We start from the raw sequence: 23967 nt of genomic DNA, 5'->3' as shown, positions 1-23967 counted from the left end.
CTTGTTTTTCTGCAATGGTGCAGAAGGTGAGACCGCAAGAAAAACAGACACAGAGACAGGTGAAAAGCAAAAAGGGTATAGACAGATGTGAGGGGGAGAGAGAGAGAGAGAGAGAGAGAGAGAGAGACCTAGAGAGACTACTTACACTGCATCAGGCTCAAGGGAAATCTAAGCAGGCAATATCCAAACCAAGACACTCTGCTCCTGCCACCTTAGCCCCACACAATTACAATACTATCTGACAAAGATATTGAGCGCAGATCCCTTGCTATTTCTGTGGATGTGTGCATCCGGCTAGAGCCTGATTTTATATAAAAGTACCAAAACTGGCATTAACTCTGACTTATTGAAAAGAGAGGCAATAGAGCCAGGCATAGCGGGCAAACACAGTAAGAATATGTTGAATCTCCAGAGTCTAAAAGAGACAACATAGTGCGTGACTGAAGCGCTCGTCCTGTTTTTTGAAAAGGTGACCTTTACCTCCACGCACCACCTCTAGAAAGGCTCATTGCTGACCTTATACAGGGTGGAGTCTGAGAATAGAAAAGAATCGCTTTTGTGAATAAGGTCTGGATGGGGAGAGACAGAAAAGTCGCTGACAAATTGCTGTCTTGTCTTTAATAACAACAAAAATCCAGGCCAAGTTCAGGTTAACCTTTTAAAGTCTGATGCCCTAAATGTTTAATTTATACAAGTTATTTTTTGTTGATAGCAATATATGTTTTTTTTCTTTAACAAGATGCAGTTAGAAGTTCCAGGAAAAACTTATAAATGGACATTGAGTGAAGATTGTTGTTTCTTTGTCCAAATACATAACCTACAGGACCCTGTCTTGCACCTGGCGCAGCACAGCACAAAGTCCGACGCAAGTGTCTTTGCTAGTTTAAGACTGAAACAGTTGTCAATTTTTTCCGTCCAGCGCTCAAGTGGTTTAAATGGCTAATGCACCTGCGCCCATCTGTGCGCCCACGTGCGGGCTGGTCTTACAGGGAGTTGTGTTCAGGTGCATTCTTGGCGTGTTGCTATCTTGAGGATGCGGACAGTGATTGCGCCATTGACCACCAAAAACCTGATCTAAAGTCAATAATGCAGCATTTCATCGTTTTTTTAACAGCAAAGTAGTAAAATATGCCTAGGCTCGTGCACTCCACATGCACATTATGCATGTTACACAAACCAGGCAGCACACGAACATGCAGAAGATTAAAAATAAAAATATTACAATGTGAAATATTATGATGATATGATCTACTCGCATGCTTTCACTTCAGATAAGTTTCTTCTTCTGAAAATCTTCTGCTTAGCAAATCCACCATCATAATAGCAATGTGCCAAGGTACAAACACGCCTGGCTTTTAAAGGGAATGGGAAATGACAATCTGATTGGTTTATTGCATGTTACGCCCAAAAGACACCTATGAATTAATGAAGATACCAAGTATGACCCTTTTGAACCATGCGCCTGGTGCACGGAACCATTTTTCCGCCTTTAAACTAGCAAAAGTAGATTTGTACACGCCTAGGCGCTTCATGACGTGCGCTTACATCGTTAAAATAGGGCCCACATACTTTTGTATTAACACTTTTGTGTTGTGATTATCATAGTGTTGATTTTTTGCTTTTTTTAATGACATCAAAAACTATGTTCGGCGTTTCTAGTAAACTTAAAACTAATTTTACTCTTATACTGTTTAAATTTGGAGTAACTTCTATATTTAGAAAATGTTCATGATACAACCAATGACTATGTAAAGAAGCTATCAAAAGAAGAAAGGGAAAAAAAAAATGTCAACCATTTATCTATTGTTTTGTAGTATTGTTTTGACTTTTAATTGAAGCTGATGGGCTTAAAGATGCAATGTTATTGTACTACGAGCAGTCAAAACAGCTCTATGGAGCTAAAGTCATTTCCTAGGAAGTTCAATTTCCTCATTTGCTCTGGTTAAAAACATTAAGTAGTAGTAATAAAAAAAATAGTTGTGATTACAAAAGAAAAAAAGTTAAATGTAGTATGTTATATTAGTTGCAAGATTACCATGAAGTTTTTCTCTTGCCGAACAAGTTTCTGTGGGTGATGTCACAAACTCTTTTGGGAAATACCGAGTCTTACAAGTAATTTTATGCACCTTAAGGGTTTCACCAGAACACCGATAGACGAAGGTAGTGAAGGAGATGAATCGGGCTCATGAAGCACAGGGGAGAATACCTGCTGAATTAAGGCGGTGTCAGCATTCTTGGTGGCAGAGAGTACGAATAAAATGCTCAATATGGGGAGTTCAGTCTTTTTGAAATATCATGCCATTCATCTGGAACGCTTGTTCTCGTCTCTTATTGTGCAGTCTGTGTAAGGAATTACTTTTTCTTTTCTTCTTCTTGGAGAGCAAGGAGAGGGATAGATTTTTTTTGGGCCTGTTTTTCAATACAAACTAAATAGTCAGGAAAAAAAATGTATTATACATTTTTTCTGACTATTTAGTTTGTTAGACCTTTTCAATTAAACTTTTCCAAATACATCTTTCTTTGTAGCCGACCTTATACTTTGAAAATAACCTTTACTGCCTGTGAGTCATATTAGTTACCACACTCTTTTGACGTTGCTGTCATTTTAATGAATGTCCACAGCCTGTGTTAAATTAAAAAGTCTTACTATTCTCTCATATTCTCCTGAGGGCATCTTGAGGATGTGTACTCTACTGTCTTCCTTACTTTACTTTTCCACGGTCATAGCAATCAAGCACCAACGGACATCAGCAGAGTGAATCTTTTTTTTGTCTTTTCGTAAGTTTTATTCTACTCTAGCTGTTTCCAATGAGACTCAGGAAGGGGGCAGTGGTGTAAACCCTTTACACTAATAACCAATATTTGTGTATATTTAACATCTCTTTGCTTTCCCTCACTCTCCTCTTGCAGCTTTCATGAAAGGCTGTTTCAACTCTCTTTAGTATACTGTTTCTAAGCCCGTCAAGCTTTCCATTCTCACACAGCATATATTTACTTTACAATGATACTTGACCACCAGAAATTGTTAGTTTAAACAATAGGTGCTTGATTTCAGTCAAGGTTAACGATCTTGATTAGCTTTTCAAAGACGTTGCTATATCTTCCCGGACTCGATATTAAACAATAAAAACATTTTTTTTTTAATACAAATCACAGTGTATCAGTGAAACAAAAATAAGGCCGAACAAACCACACAGCATCGGACAAGTAAACTGATTTTAATAAATGAATAGCTGCCAGTGTACTTCAGGAAATCTTTGATAATAATGGAAGGGGCAGCTAATCACATTTGTTACAGTAGAAAGCAGTCAGCTGGGTTAAATCATATATTTATGGCAACAAAAGGACAGAATGCCCACGCTGAAAATACATAGTAATGCCAGATGTCCAGTTACCCTGAGAAGTTTAAGTAATGTTTTGATATTTTATACTTTATTTATGATCTGTTCTTTCCAATCTACAGGGAGGTGAGGGTGTGGGGTCTCATAGAGGATATCAGCTAAGAGGAATTCACTGTTGTACTCAAGTACACTTCAGCAGAGTGAATGCTTGCAAACATGGGGCTTGAACCTTGGTCCTTCATTGAAGAGCTGTACTCACACTTGCTGTGCCACCTTCCTCCCAACATGCACACTGTGGATATGAAAGGGATTTTGACATATCTATTGTCTTTTCCTTCTTTCTTAATTCTAGCCACCTCTTATTGTAAATGAAAGACCTTAAAAGTAATGTCAAAAATGGAAAAAAAAAACATACAAAAAAAGCAGCTATTACATTATTAACAACTATTAAAACATTACCTTTGTTCAAATATCTTATTCTTGTGAAAATATTTTATTTACAGCCAGGACACATTTAAAATGATTTAATGTGTAATATAAAAACATGAATGAGGAAATTATTAACTTAAGATTTGTAATTGCTGTTAGTCTGCCTTACTTTTAACAGTGCAATAAAATTTGAGCTGAGCTTCATATTAACATGGATATTGTAATTATAATTTACAGTGCTTACGTCATAACAGTGTTATAAAAGACTAAGATTCACTCCTACACTGAAAAAGTGAACACACTGTCACACAATAAAAATGATATAGGTTTTTAGGTTGATGGCATCAGCATCAGCGCTGGAACTTCATGTTCTTTTAGAGTTAGTATTCTCTTTATGGACCTTATGACTCTACTGCAGGCCTTGGGTCAAATATTTTCTCACTGGATGAATTCATAATGCAAAAGTACTGCCTGATCAGTAAATGGATTTTGCAAATGTAAGACTAATATAGGATTTAGAGAAAGGATGTTCTATAATTTCAGAATCAATCATTTACTAATGTACATGCAGTGGCGATGTGCTTCATTTGAATATATCTTGGTTTTAGTCTCCAGAAATGTATGTATGCAGATTAGGTGCTGTATAAATTAAGTGTGTGTGTGTGTGTGTGTGTGTGTGTGTGTGTGTGTGTGTGTGTGTGTGTGTGTGTGTGTGTGTGTGTGTGTGTGTGACTAATGGATGAACACTGTGAAAATGTATAGGAGGGGGAACCACCAAGGAGCATTTGAGCAAAGGTGGAGGTAATAGACAGATCCTTTGCTTTAAGTGCTCATATTATGCTTTTTGGCTTTTCCCTTTACTTTATGGTGTTATATATCTTTTTTGTGCAGGTTATAGGTTTACAAGCCCAAAGTCCACCCCAAACGGGCCTTACCATCTCCAACAGAAAACACTGTTTACAAACTGCTCCAAACAGCTCTATTGTAGCCCAGCCTTTACTTTTGTGACAAACATGCAAAACTTTGTGACACGTTATAATGCTTGGATAGCTGCTGGCGTGGCACAACCTCATACTCTGATTCTGACTGGGCAGTAGTCCTTACCTAGCTACTGCGCATGTGCGACTCCAAACAAAGATGGAACAGAAGTGTAATGCCTCACTATGTAGTTAAAACAGAGAGCTCAACACACAGGGTGAAAAGTGGAGCTGCAGCAATGTGCAGTACAACAAAAATATGGTGTTTTTATATATTTTTGCATTAAACTATGTAACCTTATTCAGGTACAACCTCTAAATACATTATGAACCTGAAAATAAACATAATATGAGCACTTTAAGTAAATGTAGTAATACCAGTCAATGAGTAATACCACAAAGTAGGAATGAAGTATAGGTCCTGCATTCAAAAGTTTGCCCTTCAAAAAAGTTTAAAGTATGCGCCTATAATCCAGATGTTTATATTCATTTTTGGAGTATTATTAAAAATGTATGTAAGCAGCATTTTGATCTTGTAGCTGGTGGAAGTGGAACTTATTTTAACTACTTGATTATTTCTTCTTCTGGACAGTTTTGAATACAAGTACTTCAAATTAACCACAAGTTAAAAGAAAAAATCCTTGATTGTTGGTAGACAACAGGAAGTAGTGGTCCATTGTTTGGTTGACCGCCTGATGCACCGCCTGATGGACAAGAGTCAAAGCCACTAGAGGGCTTTTCACTTGAGTGTGAACATTTGAAGTTTTGGAGCATTTGCTAAAATGCCTGGTGTTGTTATTTGTCCTGCAAAGAAATGACCACTTCTGACTGAATTATAGTAGCGTACTTTAGTAAAATTTTTGTGGTACTTGTGCTGAAGAGTAATTTAAATACTGTCCACCACTGCAGTTGAGTGACAGTGTGTTTTGCATTTTGTATTTTGTCACACACTCAGTAACATAGGTTAGCGTGACCACACCACCACTGCAACTTGATGCACCATCATCTTTACTCCTCCCATCCACCCCCACCTTCCTAACCCCATCAGGGGGCCAGGGCAGTCTCGGGTGAGCAGATCAATGGAGGGGTTTATATCTGGAGGCACACCTTCCTCTGGCCTCAAAGAAACTCACTGGGAAAGGGAGGGAGCTCAGGGTACGTTAAAGTGAAAGTCCTGTTAACCCCTATTACCCTCTGCAGCACTGTAGTGGAGGATTAGCAGAATACAAATAGCCCCTCTTGCTCCCACTGTCCTCGACACTGTAACTCCCACACCATCCTCTGGAAGAGTTGCTGATGACGAAAAATGATTGGGTTCTTAAGCAGGTGTTTACTGCATGCTTAATAGTGCCCTGCTGCTCATTATGCAAGCCTTGATGTTGGGAATACATTAGTGAAGCATGTGAATTTTTAAATCGTGGGGAGGGTGATGAAGCACCCTATATGGAAATGTTACTATGCCTTGGTACCATGTGCCCTTTGCTTGCAGAAGCTCGGATCATGGTGTTGAACAAGAGAAATGCCAGAGGGTTTGGAGGTTAATTAATAACGCCTTGCTTCTTTGTATTGCATTTGACAGTGTGAAATCAAAAGGCGTTACAAATCAACAGGAGCTGATCTGCTATCAGCCAAAAAATGACCAACATGGCATCTTCAAACTGCTTGTTTAGTTCAACCAGCACTTCATAATCCAAAAATATTCAATTTACAATCATAAAAAAGAGAGAAAAGCAGCACATCATCACATTAGAGCAAGCTTTAACCAGATAATGGTTGGCTTGTTTGCTTAATATATGACTTAAATAATTAGTTATTACTTATCATAATTGTTGCAAAGTAAGGTTCTTCTCTCTTTCAATGTGACCAAATACTATCAAAAATAATTTTAGTTAAGGACCCTGTTGCCACATTACAGCACCTGATTGTTTTTGCTGCATAGCTGACAACTACAGGCATGTTGAGGGCAGAGAAGTCATTGTAAGAATCTGATTAAGAAAAAATAAATTAGTTGTCGTTAAGTGAAAAAATAGTCCACCAATGTATGAAGTAGAAGTCCTGCCTTCACAGGAACTTGCAGATCTGTTTTAAGCTTCTTCCTGAGAGTAGACAGGTTTATTTATACAGCCATTTATACTTTGTATGAAATCACCGTGCTGTCAGCCTTAAACAATGATTAGCTCTTAACCTTCAGCCTTAACCCGGTTTGAACACGGAGGTAGAGTGAAAACCACAAAGAGGGTAACTATTAATTTTCTGTCCACACACTCGCCCTGTGCTCCTTTTCTCTTCATCTCTACCGTCTTCGACATGCCTCTCCTTGTCTTCTCCCTAACGCTTTTTTTTCTCTCTCCTTCATTCCTGCTCTTTCTCTCAGTCTCATCACTCACTCTCCTTCCATTGATCCTCCCATTTTCCATCGTCTTCTCCTCTCACACCCTCTGTCTTTTTCTCTCCTTCGCAGTAGCTCGGGACAATATATAAAGCAGACCAATATGAGATTTCTTGATTGATGGAGAGCCACAGCCTCTCTAGTCACACTGTCTTTGTGTGTGTGTGTGTGTGTGTGTGTGTGTGTGTGTGTGTGTGTGTGTGTGTGTGTGTGTGTGTGCGCTGTTTTATGTGAGCGTATTTATTTGTTTGGAAGAGAGTGTTATAATAATTGTGCATGTGTGCATCTCTTTCTTTTGTGTGTGTTTGTCACACTGCAGCTCTGCAGGCCAGTGGCTGTCATTCTAATTCCTTTTCTATGGGAGACAGAGATGCTGGCGATAACAGTGTTGTGTGAGCTACTGTACTGTCTGCGCTTGTGTTTCAGTGGAGCTTCAATTAAAGTCAACGGGCTTCTGGGAGAGGAGTGGTGGCTGTCCTCCATTCTGCAGACATACACTCTATTCACTGTGACTGATCGAATGGTTCTACGCCATACAACACCGCTTGACAGCACACAGCCTGATAAATAATAGTGAAGGATGCAGACACACACACACACACACACACACACACACACACACATACGCCTGCAAATAGATGCACACACACAAACACTGACTCACATGCACACATTTCTGAATCCACTCTGATTGCAATTGTGTTTTGGAAGAAGTTCTGCATGATTACTGGGACTCTAGAAATACCTATACACTGTACGCTCCTGCTGAAAATTACATTTCATAGAAAATGGCCACCCCAAGATGCGCATGGCCGCACCTTCGGAACAGAAATTACTAAACTTTGTCAATGTTCGCTTCACTGCAACCATATTGTTGTCACCTCAAGTCGAATGTGTGCATATATCTTTATGGTTATTAATCATAGTGGCATCTCATTTTTGCTGGCAAATTCCTCAGAGTGTACAGAATGTTGCTGTCGTGCAACATCAGCTCACCTCCTCCTGGGGAATAAATGTACTTAGGCTGAGAGCTTGTATGACTCTTGCATGGCAGCGGCACTGAGTCTATTTCCCTCCTGAGGTCATAAACTACAGTAAATCTAAATGTTTACAGCCGTACACCAAGACACAAGTGGAATAAGTCTCAGTAGGCTTTAAAGGGTAAGAAATCATCAGCTGTTGTTAGGGTTTATCAAAGTAATATCATTTAAATACATATTTCTGTCACTGTGCTTGTACTGACAAGCAACACAGCAGAGATAAATAATTTATTCACAATTATAATAAATGTCAATATAATATGAGAATGCAAAGGCACACATACAAGAACGCAAAGGCACACATCTTCTATAATATTAAAGTGGATTTAGGAGCGGCCTCTAGCACACCCAGTAAGAGTGTTCACACCATGTTGCCTGAGTCCTGCAGTGGCCCAGGTTCAAATCCGACCTGCGGCCCTTTGATGCATGTTATCCCCCTGTCATGACTATCCACTATCACTTTAATAAAGGGAAAAGCCCCAAAAAATGGATCAAATGACGCATAGTGATGAACACACAAAAAATCCACATTCCCCTCCGCAGGGGCCCTCACCTAAATTGAGCTTCATAGCATAGCATCTTCATCATCTTAGCATTTGATTTTCCAATTCCCAACTTTAATGTTTTTTTATTTTTCCAGCCAAAGCAGGCAGCCGTTGACAGTGAAAAAACTCTAAAAAGAACCAAGTGTACAATACCTGCTCTGCACCAAACAGCAGACCGTAACATTTAGCGACTAGCTGGTGAATATAGTGGCGCGTTTAGCAGCCAGATATTTTACTCAGAAGTTATTGAAGACTGGAAACAGAGCTAAAAGAAGAGCGAATATTGGACTTACATTCTTCAGGTGTTCGGAAACAAGACTCCATGTTAATATTGCTCCGTTTCTCTGCGCTTGGATGTGTTAATAGAGAGCTGTTTCTAACATCAACTTGTGATGAGGTGATAATATGTCAATGTTGTGTTCACAGCTTGTTTCCACAACCCAGCTGGCCAAAGAAATCAGCTATTACAGGTTTAATTAAAGGCATTGTTGTTGGTTTCAGAACAACAATTGCAGAGTAAAGTACTTTACACAGCAAAATGAAGATGCATGGAGAGAAAACAGACAGTGATTTTTTTTAAAGAAGTTTGGAAAATGCCACTGGGTACTTTTAGTAGCTTTTGTAGAGCTTTTGAAAAAGCTCCAAAACAGACTTTGAGGTGAGATAGTTTTGTTGACTGCCCAAGGTCAAGAATGAACTTGAGGAAAGTGGGTTGCACATGGCCCATTTAATATGACATCATGACTTTGCGTAAACACACGCCGACTTGCCGTGTTATCGAGAGGAGAAAGTGACGGAGTTTAGGAAACTTGAGATGCGTGTTAGGTTTACGAAAAGAAGAACCGGTTGGGTTTAGGAAAAGAAGAATGGGGTTGACTTTAGGTCAACTGGGTGGAAGTCCTGTGTTTCACCCATACACCACCCTGAAAAACCTCCCTTCACGGATTTTCGCCCGTGTCATACTACTGGCTATGGCGTAAATTCATACGCTATCGCGTGGTAATATAAGTCGATTGAGGCCAAACAGCGTTGATAAACACGCTAAAAAGCGAGTATGTGTCTTGATAACACACCAATAATGGCATTAGAATTGGCGTGCCATACATACGCAATTTTATGAGATCAGTCAGGCACAATAACCACTTCAAATGCATAGACTACTGTGCAATTTGCATTTAGTGAACTGACACAATTTGCTACCAGTTATACAGCACATACACTTGGATTGCAGTTAAACACTGCAAGTAAACAGTGACAATACAGGAGTAGAGGGGAACATTGCTCTTGTCAGTGCTGAGAGGGATGAAGAGCAAGACAAAAATGCAAAGCATTGTTAAATCAACTGCAGTTTAATGGCTTCATACGTTGCAACTAAGCGGAAAACATTTTACAGCACTTGCTTGATGTGTGTGGCAGTGCTGTTGTAGTGCCTCTCGGGTGATCTACAGCTGAACATGCACTAATCCGCAGTTTGTCTGGTCTCGTTTTCCACACGCTGCACAGAGAAGAAGTTGCTAACTTGCTTTTCCCTCTGTTGTCTCTTTGCTGAACTGTGATATAAAACAAACCCAATCCTGTAGCTTTTTCAGCTGCATACAGCAACTGAATATTCCCCCACTTCACCTGTTCACACATAGTAACATGCTGTAAAGAAGGGCTCCATCCGTATTACATGAAAAGACAGTTTACTCAAGTCAGCGCTCTTTAATCTTGACATGTAACAAACAACACTAATTTCCTCCTTTTTTTTTTCCTGCGAGTGCAGCGTCGTTTTTATGAGGTAAACACCTTAGTTATCTCAGTTGCTTTCAAATTGCCTGATGTGGCTGCTTCTGTAATTGTGGGTTTGAGCAGCCTGCACATGATTTGTGTGTGTGCTTTTTTTTGGTACAGACACATTTTTTAACATGTACATACAAATTTGTACATAATCTTAAAAGTGATTACAAATCATTCTGCTATGGTGTAGTGAGAAGTGTGCCGTAAATGATCCTTAAACGGTCACCAAGTCGTCTACACCTTGATTAAGATCTTCAGGTTGTGACAGTAATTACCTGCCAGGTACTCGTCTTAACCACAATGCAAGACCCCCGGGGACGAAAAGGGGAAAGCTTGAGGAGGAAATGAGGCAACAGAGAGAGGAGTGAAAGGTAGTATGATGAAGACATAGCAGTTTGACTGTTGGTAAAAACAAGAGATGAGGCAAATTGAAAAAACTTTCTTTTGTTGGTGAGAAAAATGAGGGATTCTAAACTGAATTTGAGGGATTTTTCAGAAGTAATTGAGGACTGAAAGGGAAGATGGCAACTGATGACATTGAACAATGTAGTTATAAGTCAAACTAGGTTTAGAGGGTTAGAGTTTTCTCTGACAAGTGCATTTTTCCAATTTAGAGTTAGGATTTCTATCTCCTACAGCAGTAGGAACCCCTAAAATGTCTCAAAAGAAAATGAAACGTTTCCAAACCTTCACTGGGGATGGCTACTTGCAAATGCAAACTATTCCTCTTTTATTCTTGTCTTCTTCACACACACACTATACGTGTACATTAGCTTACAAAACCAGGACAACATACATGCATATGCTCTGAGAGTAAAGACAAAATGTCTATCAGGCCAGAAACAATCTTGAACAATAAAAGGCAATACAGCTTTATTTGTATAGCACATCTTAGCAACAGGGCAAGTCAAAGTGCTTTACATAAAAACAGTTTAAAAAAATACGCGAAATTAAATATTAAAGAAATCAACAACCATTTAAAGAAAGGCAACATAAAAAAGAAAGGTCTGATTCAGCTTGCTTGATTTAAAAGAACAGAGTAGCAGCGGACCTGCAGTTTTCTGGGAGTTTGTTCCAGATGTGTGGAGCATAAAAACTGAACGCTGCTTCCCCTTGTTTAATTCTGACTCGGGGGACAGAAACCAGACCTGTTCCAGATGACTTGAGAGGTCTGGGTAGTAGAAGATCAGAAATGTATTTTGGCCATAAACCGTTTAGTGATTTAAAAACTAGCAGAAGTATTTTGAAATCAGTTCTTCAAGGCACAGGAAGCCAGTGTAAAGACTTCAGAACTGGAGTTCTGAATCGGCTGCAACTGTCTGAGTGATTTTTTTAGGTAGACTTGTAAAGACACCATTACAGTAGTCAAGCCCACTGAAGATAAAAGCATTGACTAGTTTTTCCAAATCCTGTGGACACAAAAGTCCTTTACCCCTTGATATATTGTTAAGATGATAATAGGCTGACTTTGTAATTATCTTAATGTGGCTGTTAAAATTTAAGTCAAAGTCCAAGACTACATCAAGATTTCTGGTTTTGTCTGTTGTTTTTAACATTGTTGTTTAAAGCTGAGCACTCACTTTTAATCGTACCTCTTTTGTTCCCAAAACAACCACCTCACTTTTTTCTTCATTTAATTTAAGAAAGTTCTGGCACATCCAGTTGTTAATTTGTTCAATGCACTAAGTCAGTTTTTGTGTTGGACTATAGTCCCCAGGCGATAAGGTTATGTAAATTTGTGTGTCATCCGCATAACTATGGTAACTTATTTTGTTGTTTTCCATAATCTGAGTCAGTGGAAGCATGTAGATGTTAAACAGAAGAGGCCCCAGAAGGAATCCTTGGGGAACTCTGCACATCATTTTTGTATACTCAGATGCATACCTGTTTTATATTACCTATAGCCACAAAGTAGTCCCTATTTTTTAAGTAGGATTCAAACAGGTTCAGTACTGAGCCAGAAAGCCCAACCCAGTTTTCCAATCAGTCTAGTAATATGTCATGGTCGACCAAGGTCAAGTAGTACTTAGACTTAAATTTTGCCATTATCTATGTTAAGGTGGATGTCATTAAAGACTTTGACAAGAGACGTCTCAGTGCTGTGGTGTGGTCGGAAACCCGACTGAAAGGTATCAAGAAATGGTGACAAGAAATAGTTGAGTTTTTGAAAAAATGCTTTTTCAATGATTTTACTTAAAAAACAGAAGGCCTAAAGTTGCTCATTAGTGACGTGTCTAGATTGTTCTTATTTTAGAGTGGCTTGATTACTGCGGTTTTCAGGGCCTGTAGGAAGATAACTGAAAGAAGAGACTTGTTCACAATCTGTAGAAGATCAGAAGCCAAATAATTCAAAACATTTCTGAAAACACCCGTTGGTAGAATATCAAGACAACAAGAGGAGGTTTTCAGATGTTTTATAATATCTTCCAGGTTTTTATGGTTGATTGTATGAAATTGTGTCATTCAAATAATTTTGCCTGATCACTGTGACAACACATATCCATATATCCTACTGGCTGTTTGTCTATTCTTCTGAATTAAAGAACTTTGAGACTTCTTTGGAATGAAAAGTGCGTTATAAATAAAATATATTATTATTATTATTAATTTTGTCTTTGAAGAAAGAAGCAAAATCATTGCAGGCCTTGGTAGATAACAGTTCAGATGCTACTGGTACTGGAGGGTTTGTTAACCTATCGACAGTAGCAAACAAAGCACGTGAATTATTATTGTTTCTGGCGATAATGTCAGAGAAGAGGGACCCCTTTACATTCCTCAGTTCCAAATTATAAATGCAAAGTCTCTCTTTATAGGTGTTATAATTGACCTGGAGATTAGTTTTTCGCCACCTTTGTTCAGCTTTTTGACACGCTTTTTTTTTTTTTTTTTTTTTTTTTTGTTCTCACCAGTATGACATTTCTTCATGGATATATTTTCTTAACAGAGACAGCTTTGACCTTAGTCAGAGCAATGGCTTTAATAACATTTGTAATTTTACAGTTGAAATTATCTACAAGCTCAGTGACTGAGACCCCAGAGAGGGGCGGGTGTGGAGGAGAAAAGCTGAATGAATGATTCACTGGTGTTTTCAGTGATATACCGTTTTCTGATTACCTTTGTTTGGACACTTTTGTGCACAGAGATAGTGACGTCAAAGAAAACAAAAAGGAAGCATCTGAATGCAGATTTTGGCATGGATAACTATGGCGAACAAATGAAGCATCTGAGCATTAGGACCAACCCTAACTGTAAGCTGTGTTACTTTTTAAATATCAGCTGCTCTTTACAGACTGTAAAATGGTCAAAATGAGTAACTTTGTGTTGGAAGATTGCCACAGCGTAAGCTGTACCAACACCATATATGTCTTGTTTAACCGGGTGTCCGTGATCTGATACACCAACCAAATGGCTCTGCCGAGGAATGGATCATCACATATCCTCCTGTCTTCTATCTATATCTCCACTTCCTTTTGTTCATGTTTTGTCAGGCATTGTAACCCCCAATTTCCACCGGATGCATAACCGCTGCAGATCGGCTCCGCTGCGTGTCTTCTCCATGCTCCACCATCCGTCAACACCCATCAGGTCCGGATTTGTTGCAGAATGGCTGCGGCTATGACTGACAGCTGAAGTCTCGAGGACCCACGAGATCTCGCAAATTCATGTAGAAAAGAACCACAAAAACATCCAGAGGAATAGAGAGGAAACAACTCTGTGCTGTGTTTTCAAGGTGTAGTGCAAGGAAATATGATCCGCCTTGAGCACGGTCTCTTTTATTTTGAAAATTAACCAGGTGTTTTATTTTGTTTCTGGGCTCGACTTCCTGTCCCGTGCTATCTGCCGTGTGCTGAATTGCTGCGGAGATCTCCGGCATCTGGCAAAAAAAGAAGCTCTGCGTGTCTGCTCTGGAGGGCTGCAGATCGCGGGAGCTGGAACAGATTCAGGACGCAGCCGTTCTGCGGTCTGTGGAAATACACACATTGACTTTAATGGAAAAGACTCTGCCGCCGTGACACATCCGGTGGAAATTGGGAGTAACTCCCGTCTTTTCACCTCCTATGAATTAAGACCAGCGTTCAGCCATCAATCACACAAGTTCAGTCTTAAACAGAAGACTAGGGCTGTAAAGCTTATTTGTCCATCAACTCCCACTAACTGACTAACAGGCTGATTCACAGTTATCTTGCCAGTCTTGTGCTGTGTGGGATATTATTGGGTTTGATTTCTGCAGCCGTTCTGGTTTATTTGGTTGTCAGAGTGAGGTGCGAAGGTGGTATGCACGCTACCTGCTTGCCTTGTGACCACTGATCCATGAAGACAAACTCATTTTCTCCCCCGTTGGTAATGAAGAATCAAATCCTTTTGTTTAATGGCAGTGGGTTTAGCACACAATTGTTTTTACTTCTGCCTGCGCCTAGAGCAGGCCAAGTGGATTTTATTTAAGTGCTTTGTGCTCTCTCACTGAGACAGATGATTCAGTTAAAGAGTCATTCAAGCATATGTTGTTAGCTTGCTGCCTTTCATACTCCGCCTCATGGCTCTCGTTCGCACACACATGCACAAACATTCAAACTCACACACATGCACATGGATAGTTGCACGGATGTAGATGCATAGGCCGCTACCACTACCTACTTCAACTTTTCTGTTTCTTATAATTACCCATGTAAATTACAAGGAGTGATTGCATAATGCATCTTGTAACTTTCAAATTAGATTTGTTTGCTTGTGCTTTTGAATCATAATTCCAAAACCCACAAGTACAAATTATCATGGTAATTTGTTGTTTATTTGTGTTTGAAATATGTTTAAGATATTTTTAATTCCAAACCACTTTTGCACGTAGTTCAATCTTATCATAATTCCAATATCCAAATCCCAATTCCAAAATCATAAATGAAAGCTGCACCAAATGAGTGTTATTAGCAATGTGTCAAATGACGGTTTTGTTCGTAGTGACAAACCCACAGAGAAAACCAACAACTTTAATGTTTTGCTTTAGTCTCTCAGCCTTTTTCCAGTAGCAGCATGCAGTTGTTTGCTATCTGTTCAACACCAAAGAGCACATACGCAAAGTTGATGACTAGCTGATGAACATTGTGAAGCATTTAGCATCTTTCTCAGGAGTAAATGGAGACCAAAACAGTGCTAAAAGGGGAGTAAATGTTGGACTTACAGGCATCAGGTGGCCAAAAAAAATGACAGTAGGCAACACTTGGTTGGTTATAGTATGTCAATATTGTGTTCATTGCTTGTTCCACTGCCCCAAAGGCGAAAACAAATACCCCTTAATGGTTTAAAGTGCATAGGAATAAAATAGAATAACCAATTCTTTCATTTTTTCTTTTTGCACACTTATTCTCCTGGTTGCTGTAATTTAGTTCTCCTCCTCCTCAGCTGAGGAATTAAGCGTCCTCAGGTTTCTAAAATCACCTGATTTCTTGTTGAGAGAGCGATTATCATACAGTGGGTGCTTGAATAAAAAATTGATTTGAATTTCTGTCAGTACTTCTTTCAGCTTTCCCTAGACTCGCCCTAACACTTGAAGAAGCAGACAGCCAGGCTTGTTAAAAAAAAAGGATATATAATAGCCCTTCATTAGTGTAACTGAGTTTCATCCGATTCAACTGATATAGATTACTCTCCTGCAAACCTGGGTCAAATAGCACTTGTAAATTATTCAGTGTTTATTTGAACCTACATAGAGTACTAGATGGGTTGGGTGTTACTGCAACAAGACAAACACAAATAACTAAAATGCTGAAACACTTTGACTCTTTTTACTTCTTTGTTCTGTTTGTTGTTTAATTTTACCCTAACAATCTGACACACACATTACAACACCTAAACTCATTTTCAAATGCTATACTGCTCTCTTCTTGTATTGCTTTTTATGAGGCTAAAGCCCCCTCTTTTTTGTTCGTTCTCCTCTTTCTACTTGGCAAACAGTTAGTACATTATTTGTGCTCATAGCAGGTATTCTTGTATGCCGGAACGGCTTGTACACGACATGTTACTACAATTACATTCACAGCAAAGCAAGGAAAACTATGTGGGGTAACGTTGGATATCTTACATCTTAATTCAATGAAATAAAGAAGGTTAGATCCTAGTTATCTCAGGAATCAGCTGCTAAGATACAATACACAATTGTTTGCACAAAAAGCTTTCTGCAACATCTAATGCTTCCTGTGGTGTTAAAGGGGTAAGCCCTAATCCCTCAGTACTTCCTGTGGTGTGAGTTCCTCCCTCTCAATTGGCTGGAATGGATGTAGGAGGCAAAGCTGCCATCCAGTAACATGGCAGATGTCTCTCACTGTGTGATTACTCAGTGTCAAGTAGGTGGTGAAAACAGGTGACACGTTTATTTGCGGGGCGTTTGCGAAAAAAGCTTTGACAATTAGTCATCATTTGTGAAAATGTTCCCTCTCTTCACTTTCACTTCCCAAAGAGACCTATCTTGATTTTAAATAAATAAATAAAAAACAGTTGGCGCACATGGCATTCAAGTACATTGGAAAAAGGGCTCTGTTTTACTGCTACACCAGTAGACTTCACCACACAACTTGACTGCAATTATCTATTTAGACAAAAGCCTACCTGTCACATGGAGGACAGATGATGGTTATGATAACTTTCTCGCTTCATGCCTGGCTCTTCAATCCACACATTTTTTCATCAAAATAATTGATAATACTACAATGTTTTTGTAATATCAACAACTTAATGTGATCTAATCCACTTGTTGCCATTTTTGTTGCATTACTTCTGTAGCCATTTTTCTTGAATCTTAATGGAACATGGTCAATACTAGTCAATTGGTCCAACACCAGGCCTATCTGCTGCCTATATGTAGGCAGCAATTCACAGTTCTGGAACAGGCTAAGAATGAAGAGTGATTAAGATTCAGGAATAACTGCTCTCTGATTTGTGTTTGGTGCTTGATTATAAGAGGCACTCTTAATATTGAGGTTCTTCACAAGTCAGGCAATCCAAACAGATTACATCTCAAGTGTGTCAGATGTCTGAAAACAATCTCCAAATGGATATGATTCTGCAGATCTTTCAGCTAGCGCGTGCCTAATGCATCTGGCAAGCACTGCAGATGCTTGTCAGCAGTGAGGCAGTTGCTTCACATTAACCTCCCTCTGCGTTCCCAATGTCTGTTGATCCAGACGTATTAAAAACCTACAGGTAGGCACCGGAGAGAATGCTATCGAGAGAGAAGTGTCCCCCGCAAAAACACACACCTTAGAGCATCGCTATCCTGTTGCGCAGTAGGAACGCTGTTTTCACCGACGGTGTAATGTGCGTATAATTTGAACACACATGCACTCACATAAAGCTCTGACTGCTGTGCTGTGACTGGAGGGCATGGTGGGACATGGCGCCCTGTTACAGCAAGAGCAGATATGGCAGTATTGTTATGGCTAATGAATGTATACAGTATAGAGTATGCCTAAGTAATACTTGACTGCAATCTCAAGAGTCTCTCCCCAGATCTGTTCAGCAAATATGATGTTTAATATTCATCATATGTAACTTCCTTTGCCTGCTGATGTCCCCTTTGTATCCACTGGGACTTACACACCCTTACACTAACACTATATCCATTTACACAGAATGGGCTTGATGCGATGTGTACTCTCGACTGTGTGCTGTGCTAAGGTTAAGGTGTCTAGCTCAAGGGCGATAAGGTGTAGCAGTGCCAGGTATTGTCCCGTTGGGAATCCAGGAGCCTCGTCATGTATTCAGACCCCCAGCTGGTAAATACACGTTAAATGCTACAGAGTCAGCAAGGGAGAGCAGTGTGCACAGAATACACAATCACTTCAAGTGATTTACTTAAAGCAGCAAGGGTGTGAGAGACTGTAAGGAAGATTTTCAGTGTCTGCACATGAAAAGTGAACACTGCCTTACACTATTTGAAAGAGTACTCAAGACTCCAGTTTGGAGGAAAGAGTAAAGAGAACCATACAATAATACCTATACACATGCATTATGTATGGCAACATGTAAGGATACCGAGCCCCTGAGCAGTTGGGGGTATGGTGCTTTGCTTAAGGGCACCACATCAGTGCCTAGGAAAGTGAACTGGCACCTCTCTACCAGTCCACTCTCTGTACACTTTTCCATACAGGGACTTTAACCAGTGATCTGGTAGAGATCACGCCCCCACAGATTGAGCTACTGGCAACCTGAAAAAGTATATAATTAGCTGTTTAATGCTCCACTATGTTCACCAGCTAGTCACTAACTTTGTATGATTCATGCTGAGTTGATGGTGTACATACAGTGGGTTTTTAGAGCTTTTTTACTGAAGACTGCTACCTGGACATGACACAGATGAGAGCTGTGAAAGTGAACCAAAACAGGGAGCTGAAAGATGCTAAAACGCTGCTTCCAGCTGAGAGACAATGCAGAGTCAGATAACAATTCTCTGTGGTATTGTCACTACAAATACCCCTTTCACATTACAAATAATATTTTTTATTATTTATATATAGAATATTGAATTGTGCAGCTTTAAGGGCAAAAACACTTTTGGAGACTCAGCATTTTTTCCTGACATTCAACACTAGTATAGGGGGAACTCTACAAGGTACAAATTTTCCCACCAACAAAAACATGGCTTGTGGCACAGCAGCCACAAAACATCATGTCTATTGAGTAAAAGCAATAATGCTCCCCTTGTTGTGCCTTGACATACTCACTCTATTGCTGTTCATTATCTGTATCTGCACTCTCCTCCCCACAAAAATTGAATGCAACACGTTCCCTCTTGTTCTCTGTGGGGTTGTTCAAACGCATTGTGGTAAATCTATGAAAAAAGCCAAAGCAGAGTTATATAACTCGATTTGAGGTGAGAGTGTGTATGCCAAAATGTACTTTGTTCATAAAAAGCGACAAAAAGCATTGGACATCACAGACGTTTCAATCAACCCCAAATATTTTAGATTTTACATCCAATGATTTGTATCGGTTTCAAATTATCAAATGCACTTTCATCTTAAGAAAAGTAAACTCAGTTTTTTTCTCTTGTAACTTTAGCTATTCACAATTATTTAATTTACAGAGAAACTCAAGACTATCTGCTTGATGAAACTGCAGATTCAGGTCCTCTTCTTTCTTGCTTTATGGGACATGAGTTGCTTGTAAATATTGTTTAAACAGCAAGCAGTGTGAGTAACCAGAATTTCTAAACTGAGTAGTGTTTAACAGCTTTATGTACTACTTCATGTAAGACATAGCTTGTAATTGTGCTTTGGACTACAATGTGTTCATGTGTGAGAAAAGGAAACTAAAAAGTCGCAGTCAGTCTCAAAGAAGGTGATCCATCTCACAATATGCACGCAACAAACTCGCTCCAAAATGTTCCTGAGCACATGCACATACAGTCACAGGAGCACTCACACACTCAGTCACACTCTCAATCACTGGCCCGCATGCACCGGCGGAACCAATTGTTTGTAGAATTGATTTCTTATTTAATTACCAGACAAGCAAGTTACTTTAAACTCAAAATCCCAGAGCCACTCAAGGGGAATTAAATTGTTTTCAAAACTTTTCAGTAGAGAGGAAAATTTAATTTTCTTTTCATGGTGATTGTTTATGTCGCTGAAAGGCCAGTTTTGCACTTCCACCCAGGTTTACGAGCTGAGTATACACAACGTCTTCCCAAAGAGAATTGTGAGGGCTTCATCACTGCTTTAATGCTTATACAGAGAGAATATATGTTTGTGAATACTGCACGCTTTGGATGCGGCATCAAAATGCTGTGTGAAAAAGGATAATGATGCCATCAGTGGCAATGGTGCCTACAGAACAAACGCATGCGTCAGATTAAATGGAAATTGAGGAAAACACAAAGAAAATGTCTTGGGTTTTCTTTTTCATCAGTTTGCTTATGATGATTCTGCACAAGTCATTTTAGTGTTTTGTATACGTGACACAGTGCTTGTAGTGTAAAAGTCACATTGAATAAAGATTGTTAAACAACAAAATACATTTTAAATTTGCAGTAAGGGATTTTTCCAGGTGGTTATTTTTCCCTTTGCTTCAAAGCTCAGATAAGTTCTGAAGATTGGATGCAAGTACATACCAATATAGTGATAATACAAATTAGTTTAGAATGAGAAACTTTTAAGTTACTTTTGCATCATACTCGTCTATTTTCAGAGCTTTCCCTCATTAGAAGTCAATGCCCAACCTCATTTCCAGCCATCCTTGTTCTCTAAGTTTAACATTTAATTTGTACTATGCTTTGCTATTCTATACTATAGTCCGTAGACGATTTGAGGTGGGATGCCATCTCCCTATTCAGCAAGATGACAAAAATGCATGCCCTTTGTTAACCTGCCCACCCCCCTCTCTATCCCCTAGTAGCAGAGAGAGTACAGGGGCAGAGGGGTTGTTCAGTTTAATATACTAGTTTAGTCTGACACCATGATCCTTTATCTGGCTCAGGTATGTGCAAGTTTAGTCTCGCTTTGCCAGACCTTCCTTCACAGCACTGCAGAGGAGGGTCCAGCGAGTCCCCATAGCATTCCGTGTTGGAAGAAAAACATGCTTTGGTTTATTGGCATTTCTTTAAGCCAACCGTCTTGGACGGTGCTAAGCGCTTGGCGGATCAACAGTGCCTCTGCAAAATAGCCTCGGGAAGGAACTTGTTTTGGTGGAACATGTTTTCAAAAGTTGCTTTAGTTGTGCAACAGAAAACTCAGATTGGACAGATTGTCTAGCTTGTTGTCTGGATTTATCCTGCAGAGATCTGAGGAGCAGTTAACCATAAAGTTGAAAGCGGAAGGTGTGGGACAAAAAGAGGGACATCTGGTTGAATTTCTGGTAGCACCTGAACAGTACCGGAAATGGAACGTTATCGATAAAGACTACTGCAAGTTAGAAACTACAGCCCGACCATGCCTCTGTTTCTCTGTCTCTAACTTTGTGACTAGTAGATTTCGAGTTTGACACGCAGCGCCGCCTTCCAACCACAGAACTGATCACAGTTAGCAGAAGAGCAGAAACCTAATAGAGAGAAATAAGATCCCATTACTACACACACAAAGGGAAATTAGAGTTGCCAGTGTTTCTGAGCCAATGGCTCCAGTAAGTTCATCATTATTCACAGCTCTCAGGAAAACTGTTGTGTGAGACATGGAAACTAAGACAGCAAGACTGAGGGAAAAGCGAAAACACCAAGTGAAATACGTTGCGATCCCTTCCTTATTTTGAGCCCAACTTCCCTGCTACATCACTGCTGTCGTCCCTGCTGTCGAGACATCACATTTCTGCAGAAATTGAGATTTGCTGTGCCACAAAGACATATGACAGCCTTTAACCTCAGCTACTGAAAGTCCATTCCAAAATACCAATTGAGGCTTTTTGTCTCTTCTCTTTGAAGGCCTCTCATATCTTATGTTTAAGTGCTGTTGACTTTGAACATGCCCTGTTCGAGTCTTGATAGGCCGCCATATGAGCTTAGCGACTTGAAGGGAATCGTTTCCTTCAAGTATGCTCAAAGTACACTCAACAAGCATATTCCAAGGGCAAATTGGTTAGCACTATGGTAATACATGTGCTTTCTTCACTTCAACAGTATATCTAGGAGCTTGTCCTCAAATCAGGAATGTTGTGGTAATTTCACTGGCTTTGGTTACATCCAAACTATTGTGCTAGATATAGATATAGATATATATATAGATATCTACATATATATATATATATATATATATATATATATATATATATACTGTGTGTGTGTGTGTGTGTATATCCGAAGAAGGGTCCTTGCCAAAATGTAGTTAACAGTAGTGGAGATCAGGCTCACGCACTGTGTGCCCAGTTTTACATTTATTGAGATTCATAAAAGAACGAAGCATACAAGCAGGCTCATGAATATTACGAAAAAGTGAGAATGCTTATTTTTATTTATATATTTGAGGTGAGTTGTAAATATGCACAGAGTTTGCTCTTCACTTTATTTGCTGTCTGTGCTAAGTGGAGCATCCTTACAGGTTCAAGAAAATTACTAGAGGATATATAATAATGGGCAAATTTAGCTGTTTCAAGGGTGTCAGAGGTTCATGTAACCAGTTAGCAGCACAAATGACATCAAAACAGGAGTACAACCAGCAGCCAGCTTTATGTAGTTAAACACACACTCGAAAGAAGGGGAATTTCTTTGGAAGGGAAAAATTAAGAGAAAGTAATACGAAAAGGAACAGAATATCACGGTTAATGGTGCAATAGGTAAGACTTATAGAACAAACTTTGGCAGGCGGGGGGGTCTAACTGTGTCAATCACTGCTCACTCACACATTCAGTCTCCCTTGTGGGGGGAGGGTCATAGGAGACGATTTGGCCTTTAGCAGAAAGGGGGGATGGACTGAGAAGTGGTCAATGTTCAAATTTTTTGGCTAAGTCCTGGATCTGCACAATTCTACCTACAGCATCCTTAACACACAGGGAGAGAAAGTGAGAGAGTGAAAGAATCTCATAAAGACACAGACACGGGGGGTTGGGGGGGGGACTATTCTCTGGAAACACAATGCTGGATGGCGTGCTCTAGCTAAATAAATTATCACGGGGGCTATTTTTAAGCTGAAGAGTAAATGCAGTAATCCTTAGAGCAGGAGCTGCGAAGAGCCAACACACAGAAGCCACATCAGGGAATACAGCTCTGCCTTTATCTTCCCCTCCCGCCCGCCCCTGTCTCTCTTCCCTCTCTCTCTCTTTTTCTCTCTCACACACACACACACACACACACACCCTCCACTTCTCTTTTTTTTTGCTTTATCCGTTTCCAGTTTCCCTCTTCGTTTTTTCTTTCTTTTCTCCTCTGCCTTTCTTATGGTAAAAGCCTCCTTTCTGTGTCAGAGAATTTTGCTTATCACTGAGCCCTCTATGGGGACTCCACTGGCTTCTATTGTAACAAACAATAACAGATTTTTGAACAAGACAGGGAGGGGAAACATGTAAGTGGCATGCAAAGAAGCAGCAGTCAGAGTATATTAGGCCACAGTGGGTCATTCCGCAACTTGCGAACAAATCTTTCTTAGCGGATGTTATAATGTTATGGATTTTGTTTGTGCTCTAGTCCCTGTGGAGAATGTTGTCACACTAAAGGCCGTTTTATGGTTGTGCATAGAATCAACAACGTACTCCCGCAGTCCCCTCTGCATCCACGCCGGACCCTACACCGTAGCCTGATGTGCACCTCTCAAAAAATTTAACCACACGTCGCAGCGACGCACATCGCTCAGCCTTGGCTTAATAGCATTGCATTTTCCCCAACTCATTTCCTGGTTCTCCTTCTCTATAATTAACATGAAATCGAGGAGAGGGTTAACTGTTCCTGTTAAAGATTTCCCACTTTGGTCAGAAAGGGAAACACTTTGTTTCTCTCACTATGACTCTAGAGTTGGTACTCGCTCCAAATCTAATCATGTCACTCTCTCACTGTCC

The 23967-nt window shown here is 39.8% G+C and overlaps 1 protein-coding gene across 5 annotated transcripts in view; it reads left to right on the top strand.

Moving 5' to 3' along the window:
• Positions 1-23967, top strand: part of samd12 (sterile alpha motif domain containing 12) — a 96590-nt gene that overhangs the window by 64917 nt on the left and 7706 nt on the right. The window contains exon 5 of one of the 5 annotated variants that reach the window (XM_032535284.1): positions 2133-2244. The exons of the other annotated variants lie outside the window; for them this stretch is intronic. Coding sequence (XP_032391175.1) covers positions 2133-2164 — 32 coding nt within the window. The 3' untranslated portion in view covers positions 2165-2244. Of the gene's footprint in view, positions 1-2132; positions 2245-23967 lie in introns of those variants that run through there. 5 annotated transcript variants of the gene reach the window in all.

The sequence above is a fragment of the Etheostoma spectabile genome, chromosome 14 (assembly GCF_008692095.1).
Source record: "Etheostoma spectabile isolate EspeVRDwgs_2016 chromosome 14, UIUC_Espe_1.0, whole genome shotgun sequence".
Lineage (NCBI taxonomy): Eukaryota > Metazoa > Chordata > Actinopteri > Perciformes > Percidae > Etheostoma > Etheostoma spectabile.
This window is presented reverse-complemented; position numbering and strand designations above follow the sequence as displayed.